The 9,985-nt window shown below is 40.2% G+C and overlaps 1 protein-coding gene across 2 annotated transcripts; it reads left to right on the top strand.

Moving 5' to 3' along the window:
- The first annotated feature begins 221 nt into the window (after positions 1-221).
- LOC133634091 (uncharacterized) lies at positions 222-3,855 on the top strand. Of its 2 annotated transcripts, XM_062027128.1 has the most exons (13): positions 222-366; positions 518-1,256; positions 1,356-1,476; positions 1,570-1,707; positions 1,794-2,114; positions 2,212-2,414; positions 2,513-2,672; positions 2,798-2,904; positions 2,997-3,074; positions 3,244-3,306; positions 3,396-3,458; positions 3,548-3,625; positions 3,731-3,855. In XM_062027128.1, the coding sequence occupies exons 2-9, from the start codon at positions 912-914 to the stop codon at positions 3,012-3,014; spliced, it is 1,413 nt and encodes a 470-aa protein (XP_061883112.1). In that variant the 5' UTR covers positions 222-366; positions 518-911; the 3' UTR covers positions 3,015-3,074; positions 3,244-3,306; positions 3,396-3,458; positions 3,548-3,625; positions 3,731-3,855. The 2 variants fall into 2 exon arrangements, with proteins under 2 accessions (XP_061883112.1, XP_061883190.1); XM_062027206.1 differs by lacking the exons at positions 222-366; positions 518-1,256 and having other exon boundaries at positions 1,446-1,476; positions 1,550-1,707.
- The last annotated feature ends 6,130 nt before the right edge of the window (positions 3,856-9,985 follow it).

Below are 9,985 nucleotides of genomic sequence, written 5' to 3' on the forward strand. Positions count from 1 at the left end.
ACACACACTACCAAATATAATTTGCCTGCAATGGAAACAGCGACTGTTAGGCTTTTAGAAGTGTTTTTTTCGCAAATTTACTTTTTATACAGTATGTTGTAACGTTTCCCTAACGTTCTGCGAACGTGTTGTGTTTTGTGAACAATCTGACGTCGGCTGAGTCAAGGCTGCACGCACAGTAGGTGGCGGTAATGCACACCACAAGGTTGCTTGCCAACCGCCATAAAAAATCAAAAGAAGAAGAAGAAGAAGGCTGCACGCATGCGCGTTGAAGCTGTTCGGTGAGACAAAGAAGGACGAAGGCTAAGCTGCAAATTCCAGGATCCCGATATTCAGGCAATTGGGTGCGCCATCCATTTATCACATGTAAGTAGATAGAGTGAAATACGAAGCACGTTTTTGTATAACAATTTCCAACCTACATGATTAATTTCAGACCATTTTACGGTTTTAGCGTTGTGTCAAATGCGCGCTATGCTCAACGGCCGGCGCTAACTAGCATACATTTCTCGTGCAGGTTGGCTGTTATAAAGTTTCCAAACTGACCAAAGACCAACGAATGACTTCTGAAGAAGGGTGGATCTATCTGTAGCCTATAATGGTAATAATTTGCCCCGTCAGTGTCATGGTTTGAGGTCCATATGGCGCGAATGCTGCCTGAACGTTCCGTGAACGTTATAGTTCCGTGTGGGCGATAATAGGGCAATCCATTTTCCTTGGGGTTTTTTTATAGAATAAACACAATGAAGAAGTTTCAACAGAGGGCTTATAAGCGTTGATGGGCTGCCACAACTAGGCATTTGAAGAAGCAATGCCGACAGTCAACTTTAGAATTAGAGAGTGATGATAGCGAGCAAGAGAATGACACGACAATCTTATCAACTCCAGAAACAGTGACAACCCTTCAGTACATGGATGCTGCGGAGACTGCTTCCTGCACTGCCGCGGGTGCTGACAATGCCCCCTACAGTGGCCCTGATAGTGATGAGCCTGATGAAAATGATGCTGATTGGAGACTAATCGACCATCATGTCACCTTGTCATCTGATTCAGAAAATGAGAGTGATAGTGACTGCTTTGAAGATCATTTGAGTTTGTTGGCAACCGAATATCATGTCAAACATAATGCATTGGACAGCCTTTTGAAGCTACTCAAGAAAGTTTTCCAGATGGCTCCTTCTTTTGTGGTCGTTGAGTTCCTTGGTGAACGTTCAGTCGCTGTTGTCCCAACCATATGGACAGAAGATGATGGAAAGGTTATTACTTTTTCTTAAAAGTACTGTGCATAGGCATAATATTGTAGCTTATTATTAATTATTATGTCATTCATCATGACTGGATTATTTTATCTTCAGAATAGCTTCTGCTATTGGCCAAGGCCAAATCCTACCCACTCCAGAATCCGGAAATCTGAGATTCCTGACAAAGAAGTCTGGGATAGGCTGCCAATTCGGGTTTTCAGGAAAACATTGACTGGTAAGGGAATATTGTCAAAGTCATATCATGTATATTTTAAACAACATAAGTTAGATTCATCTTGAGTCATCAGCATACTTTGAAATTTTGCAGAAGACTTTGACAAGGCCCTTCAATACGAAAAACAAGCTGAAATGTTTTCGAGCCCGGAAGAAGAAGTGTCAACCAAACGGAGCCACATCACCCCTGAACGTTATAGAAACGATGAGGAAGATGTGTTTGATGCTGACGGTATAGTCACTTTTCAAAGACTGTTTACTTGCAATACTCAAACACTACTTAGTGGTGCATAAATTTTATTGTCTTCGTTGGTTTAGACGAAGAGGAAATTCGGCCGAAAAAGAAGTGCAGAAAAGAGAAACCACAGATCCTCGTCCAGGCACCCCCACTGCCAGAGCTCCCACCATTTAACTTTCCAATCTCCAGCGAGTACCAGACCACTTCAGCCAGTACCAGCCAATACCAGACCACTCCAAGGCATCCAGGCCGACCTCACAGCCCAGCGAGAAGCAGCACTTCCAGGCTCAGTCCAGACAGGAATAATGCATCCAGCTCAAGCCAGTACCAGACCACTCCAGCCAGTACGAGTCAGTACCAGACCGCTCCAAGAAGCAGCAGGAATGCCCTTGACAGTGAACGTTAGTTGGCTATTTAACTGTTGATAGGTGGTGTTAAACAGGCTGTTACAACGGGCAGTAATACGAATTACCTCTTTGACTTTTGTTGTCTTTGCAGTTCTACAGTTGAACATGAAAGTTCAAAATATACTTGAGAACCAGGGAGAAATTATGCGCATGCTGAGAGGGCTGGCAGCACAGTCTGTGGGGCCAGAATCTGTGGATGTTCAAGATCTCATTGAGAAGCATTTCGAGACTCTTGAGCAGCTGAAGGCCTTCTGTGAACGGCTCGACACTGATCTTCTGCTCAGAAAGCAGCTGGTAATTATTTTTAATTCCCCACTGCAAAATGATCTTGCTCAGTTATCAAAAAACATGTTCTAATCAAGTACAATATTGTTGTTATTTTATTTGTATAGGTGAAAGCTCTTACTGCTCTTGGTGGGCAGAATTTGGCAGACACGGTGAGGACAATGCTGAGGAAAATTGCCACAAACAAAGTCCTGGAGCAGCTTGGCCTCCGTGGAAAGACAGGAAAAGTGGCGTTTGAGGACTTGCCCCTTTACAGAATAATAAATAGTAAGTGTTAATAATAGGTTTGCAACTTTGAACATATGTTGCATGTATGCTCACAAGGTCGATCTAGCTGTTATTATTACAGTATTTATTCTAAAGGGAATTCTAAATTGTGCTGGTGATTCCAGAGGAATGCAGGGGTGTTTACAAGCAGACGACCACAACTGAAGTGGATTGTGAGCTTGGAGAGGTCCTGAAACTGGCCACTTTTCGAAAGGGAGGTTCAAAATTTGAGGTACGGAGAAGATAAGATATCCCAATTTTGAATTCCAATTTATTGAAGTTCCACTGCATGTCTTTTGAATTTGCAATTATAATTACTTGCAGGAGAAGAGGAGGAATTAAGAAGGAGGACAAAAAAGGAAAAAGAAACAAGCAAAAGAACAGAGTGAGATGAGTGACCAGGTAAATGATAAAGTAATTATGCCAATGTTTTAATTCAATTCATGAAGATCCCAGTTCTGTGTTGAATTTGCAATTATAAATACTTGCGGGAACCGACGGCGAAGAACAAGGATAAAGCAAAGAAAACGGACAGTGACATCTCACTGTCCGTTTTCTTGGCTTTTTGCAGGAAGTGACGGCGAAGAAGGGCAAAGGGAAGTGTACAAAGGAAAGGGACAGTGAGAGTGGCCAGGTAAATGATAAAGTAACTATGCCAATTTTTTTATTCAATTCATGAAGATCCCAGTTCTGTGTTGAATTTGCAATTATAAATACTTGCAGGAAGCGACGGCAAAGAAGGGCAAAGGGAAGTGTACAAAGGAAAGGGACAGTGAGAGTGGCTAGGTAAATGATAAAGTAACTATGCCAATTTTTTAATTCATTTCATGAAGATCCCAGTTCTTTGTTGAATTTGCGATTATAACTACTTGCAGGAAGAGCGAAGAAGAAAACAGGGAAAGAGAAAAGAACCAAGCAAACGGACTATAGTGAGACCAGTGAGCATTGAGCAGGTAAACAAGGAGTAAATTATGCCATGTTTTAATTGAATTCAATTAATCTACATTCCAGTGCTATCTTTGTTGTATTTGTGAATATCTATAATTATTTACTTCCAGGAAGAGAACCAACAAGAAGGGGCAGGAGTACACTGACGCGCACGACCAAGACCACTGCATTCCATTTCTATTGTATTATAATTATCACTAATAAAGAATTAATTCTGTTGAAATCACTAATCACTATCACTAATAAAGAATTAATTCTGTTGAAATTTCTGTTTGAGTGTTATTCCTGACAATATAGCATAAAAACAGATGTAAATAGCATGTTCCTAAACAGTTCCCTAAACGTTCTAGCCCAACGTTCTTGGCTAACGTTCTGCTAACCAAGCTAGAACTCCACAACCTCACGTTCTTTGAACGTTATAAACTAACGTTCCCAGAACAATGCCACTACGTTCTCCTAACGTTCACATAACGTTCACTTGTTACCTGGGAAGTGACCAGACGCCCGAGATCAAAACTGGGAATATAATCTCAGAGAAGGGGGACAAAAACGGTCAGCTATTTTTAAGTTCAAGAAACAATATGATTAGGTTATATATACATGCGTATATCCTACATAAACAATGTATGAATACATTAGATATCTATATATCTTAGGGACCTATTGACTATATCTCTGTTGCTGCAGCAGCAGAGAGTTTATTCTGTCTTGACACTTTGTATTGATATTTTGTATTACATTCTTCCCTTAAATTATAATGTTTACAGTGATTGTTTTATATGTATTTTTTATGTATGTCGCTTTGGATAAAAGCGTCTGCCAAATACTTAAACATAAACATATATAAACACCTGAAAGTCTTTATTATCAGCTAAAACCACCAATCTGTTTAACTGGATTCAGAATAAAACCAAATTCTGTCTTACCCAACATCCATCCATCCATCCATCCATCTTCTTCCGCTTATCCAAGGTCGGGTTGCGGGGGCAGCAGCCTAAGCAGGGAAGCCCAGACTTCCCTCTCCCCAGCCACATCGTCCAGCTCTTCCCGAGGGATCCCTAAGCTTTCCAAGGCCAGCCGGAAGACATAGTCTTCCCAACGTGTCCTGGGTCTTCCCCGTGGCCTCTTACCGGTCGGACGTGCCCTAAACACCTCCCTAGGGAGGCGTTCGGGTGGCATCCTGACCAGATGCCCAAACCACCTCATCTGGCTCCTCTCGATGTGGAGGAGTAGCGCCTATACTTTGAGCTCCTCCCGGATGACAGAGCTTCTCACCCTATCTCTAAGGGAGATCCCCGCCACCCGGCGGAGGAAACTCATTTTGGCCGCTTGTACCCGTGATCTTGTCCTTTCGGTCATAACCCAAAGCTCATGACCATAGGTGAGGATGGGAACGTAGGTAAATTGAGAGCTTGTCTTCCGGCTCAGCTCCTTCTTCACCACAACGTATCGATACAGCGTCCGCATTACTGAAGTACGCCGCACCGATCCACCTGTCGATCTCACGATCCACTCTTCCCTCACTCGTGAACAAGACTCCGAGGTACTTGAACTCCTCCACTTGGGGCAGGGTCTCCTCCCCAACCCGGAGATGGCACGCCACCCTTTTCTGGACGAGAACCATGGACTCGGACTTGTAGGTGCTGATTCTCATCCCAGTCGCTTCACACTCGGCTGCGAACCGATCCAGTGAGAGCTGAAGATCCTGGCCAGATGAAGCCATCAGGACCACATCATCTGCAAAAAGCAGAGACCAGCTAAAATCACCAATCTGTTTCACTGGATTCAGAATAAAACCAAATTCTGTCTTCTTAACAATGTTAGTATTTGAATGTTGTTACTTGAAGACTTATTCCTGGTTACAATTATACTGTTAAAGAAAGTATTGTCTTATACTTTGCCTAAAATGAGAATGCATCATAATCATGGCGGAGGGTGAATTTTGTTTTAGGTGGAGCTGAAAGTTTGTAAACCAAACCCCTGTATGGGGGTCATCCTCCCCCAGAAGATTTATTTGTGATTTTCACATACAAATGAAGCATTCTGGTGCATTCTGACAAAATAATGAAGACAATATAGAACATTTCATAGGTTTGCAGAGAACTATATACAATATGCACACTGAAGGCATGATGCCACCATAGGTTTGCAGAGAACTATATACAATATGCACTTTTCACAAAATACAACCAATAGTAATAATAATAATAATAATGTTAAATCTTATTTGTGAAAAGTAATCCCCCGATTCCTATTTTCAACAGTCAGCTCATTTGAGCAGGAAAACGCTGAACACCAGCCCGGCATCTTTGTTTTCTACCTGTCAACTGTCAGTTTCAGTGACGTGCGGTGAGGTTCATGGCTGGTGAGGCACTGACTTCATCACAGTCAGATTTACAAACATATGAACCCTAAAGAGTATCTTATTCACCATTTGATTGGCAGCAGTTAATGGGTTATGTTCAAAAGCTCATACCAGCATTCTTCCCTGCTTTTCACTCAGCATCAAGGGTTGGAATTGGGGGTTAAATCACCAAAAATGATTCCCGGGCGCGGCGCCGCTGCTGCCCACTGCTCCCCTCACCTCCCAGGGGGTGAGCAAGGGGATGAGTCAAATGCAGAAGACAAATTTCACCACACCTAGTGTGTGTGTGACAATCATTGGTACTTTAACTTAACTTTAACTTTACACATACAAACTGTAGCACACAAAAAAGCACATTTAATTAAAAAAAACTTTATTACGGTCTTACCTTTACTTATAAATGAAGTCCATGCGCCGCTCCTTTTGAACAAAAGCATAGATAACTTGTTTATAGAAGTCTTCCTTATCTTTCTTCAGTTTTAAAAGTCTCTCTGTCTCGATGGAGATGATCCTTTAATTATTACCTCCTGCTTCGATTGAAAGTCCAGTTTAGAAAACTGTTTTATTTTAGATATGTAATCCTCCATGTTAAAAGTTCAGGCGAGAGGAAAAAATAAACGATCGCTACTAACTGTTGCTGCTTGTTGTCACTTCTTCTGCAGCCGAGTAGTCGCAAGAATGATATCTGGGATCACTACCACCCTCTACCACCAGGAGGTGGGTTAACTGCGAGCCTCACCCAGTGCGTCTTCACAGCCGTTTTATGATTGCTCAGCACAAGAAATACGTTACACACATACAGTTGTTGATAAAATACACTGTACATTATATACATTATATATATGTGTGATGAAGTCAGTGCCTCACCAGCCATGAACCTCACCCCACGTCACTGAAATTTATAATATAATTCATATAGCAATATGGTCTCACTGCACAGCAGGCCAGCAGTTAGCCGAGTCATTGCGCAATCCATGGCGAGGCTCAACTGGCTGGCGACTCACCGCAAGTCTCTTCTCAGTATTTGAACGGCAAATGCGAAAATTCAGCGATTTTGAATAAAAATAATCTAAAACTGGTGAAGTTAAATGGAAAATAACTGTATAGTATAATCACTGGATACATATAACAATTCAATAAATTTTTATTCTTTTTACTTTTTTTTTCTTTCCATGATGACACGTGAGGCCCCGCCTCACCTGGCTCCCCTGACTGCACGTCACTGGTCAGTTTAGGCTGCTCGCCGGCTCCTCATCACCACTTCAAGATGGCGGCCCAATTTCTCGCGTCACAGCAGCCAATGGTGCGTCTACTTATAAGATGTCTATAGTTATAACGTCATTGCAAACACGGCAATCTGTTGCGTCCACTGCAGTTCGCTACCTTATTCATACTTTTTGTCAAGGGATTTTTTTTAAGCAGGGTTGCATGAGGTACCTATACATAACGTTACGTTAGTCAATGTATCACACACAGTAACGTAACGTTAGACGGCGGTCAGCAACACCGCATATTTTAGCCACCTACAAAAAGACAAACATAGTCAAATAAAGGTCAGTTAAAATGTATACTATATTAAGAACATGTGTACATATTACATAGGGCCCTGACATCTAAAAAGTACAACTCTGTTGATTGTCATGTTCATGTATTTGTTATGTTTTTCATGTGTACGCGCACATAAACACACATACAATATGAGATGAGATCAATGAGATAAGGTAAGAACAGGATAGAAACTGCTGTGGAACTAGTTACAATGCAATATGCCATGGAAATACAATGTTAACTTATAGGCTGACCATACGTCCTCTTTTGCGGGGGTGTCCGGGGTGTCCAAGCGGGGTTCCTTAAATGCCTCAAATGTCTGGCATTTTGAATTAGGGTTGCGTGTATTTTCAATGTACGTTCAGGGTTAAGTTAAGAAGGGGTTAAAAAAAAAACTGAAGGTGCGCGCACGTAGCAACATTCGTGAGGGAGGGGCAGAGACACAGAGCGAGAGAGCTAGTGAGTGGAGAGAGACATGAGAACAAGAAATGCCTAAACGTAAATGCAACTTCACGGATGATTTGCGGGAAAAGTATTCGTGTTTTCGTCCTGGGCGTGACACATGGGAAGCAGAATGCACTGTGTGCAAAGCAGGAACGTATGTATCTGTGGCAAATAAAGGGGCCAACGATCTACAAGCTCATATTGACACTACAAAGCACAAAACAGCTGTGCAGGGCAATAGCTCGTCTGCTGTTTTTTGTTTAAATTTAATTAACTTGTTTTGAGGCATTATTTATGTTTACATTATATACAAGAGGTTATTTTGAATATTTCTACCTCTGCACTTTTTTTTCCAAAACTGTGAATGTTACAGAATATAAGTGTGATTTATTTGTTATACTGTCAACCAGTGTTGGCGTTAATGCACTTTTTGTGTCTTTTTAACGCATTGAAATCAGAAAGGACGCAGATTATTATTATTATTATTATTATTTTTTTTACCATTTGTTGCCCACAGCTAATGTTTTAAAGGCCCACGACACATTCTAAAAATACTATTAAAATTAACAAAAACATAACAAAAGTGAAATAAAAAAGCTTAAAGGTGAAATGTAATTTAGAAAAAGTTGCAATGTTGACTAATAAAACAAAGATGTTTTTTTTCTTTCAAACGGTCATTGCTCAAAACATAATATTGAATCAAAATCAATGTTATTATGAATTATTGACCTATCAAAGGTTCCGATTACTTCACATCAAATATTCCACTTTGAAAAATATTTTTGGTGGAAGATTTTGCATATTTTGTGCGTTTGCCATAAAAAACATAGTTTTGTTTGACAAAAAAGGGCAGAAAACAAACAAACAAAAAAAAACAACATAAAAAAAACTAAAACATTTTGAAATGAGGAATAGATCCGAAGTTGATGTAGACTCCAGAGATTTAAGCGTTAAATATAAAATGTAATGTATGTATGCCCTGGCACACCATTATCATCATTTCATGACCCAAGCAAAACACTTTTTACACTTTTATACTGAAATAAATACACCTACAACTTATTAAATAAAAACATAGAAAAAACTAGCAGCAGTGGTAAAGTTTAGATCCATGAAGGAAAGAAGAAAGTGAATGAATGTTTATAACTGAATACATTTACATATGTATACACATTTGTTTTCTTTTGTATTCTCTTTTTTAATGAATTAAGTAACGTTTATGACAACCTTTTTCCAAAACACAATATAGAATGTGAGATATAACAGGATAATGCATACATTTGTCATTTGTTTTCAAAACGCTTACAAAAAAGTGGGACCCCAAAAATGTACTGTGGGACCCCATTTTTATGACTTGATGGGGTCTCTGGGACCCCATTTTGAAAATTCCTAGCGCCAACACTGCTGTCAACAGAGGAGAAAAAACGCTTTATTTAAAAAAAATATATTATTTATAAAGCAAGTTCGAGTATCATTGGCAAATGTTCACCTAGTCCCGGCCTTGGCGTGCTGCCCGCCTTGGCACGCATATATGTGTCCTCTTTTTGGGATTTCATAATATGGTCAGCCTATGTTAACACCTTTGTGCAAATAAGTACAGTACGTTGCACTTGTTTTTTCAAATGTGTTTATTCTGTAAAGTTAGTAAAAGTTAGTTCTGTAAAATTTGTTAAATGTTTAAAATGACTGGTTAATAGTGCTATTATGAAGTGCAATGTCAGCACTATTTTTTTTCCTGCAATTTCAAATGCACTTGTTTTAATTAATAAATACAGCGTTTTAAAAGCATACACAATCTGTGTAAATATATTAGTCTGTGGTTAAAGGAACTTGAAAACATTGAACAACGGCATCTTTGTTTTCTACCTGTCAACTGTCAGTTTAGGCTGCTCGCCGGCTCCTCATCACCACTTCAAGATGGCGGCCCAATTTCTCGCGTCACGGCAGCCAATGCTGCGTCTACTTATAAGATGTCTACGGTTGTCAACGTTTACTTCCTGGTTTAATT

This window comes from Entelurus aequoreus, linkage group LG01 (genome assembly GCF_033978785.1).
Source record: "Entelurus aequoreus isolate RoL-2023_Sb linkage group LG01, RoL_Eaeq_v1.1, whole genome shotgun sequence".
Taxonomy (NCBI): Eukaryota; Metazoa; Chordata; class Actinopteri; order Syngnathiformes; family Syngnathidae; genus Entelurus; species Entelurus aequoreus.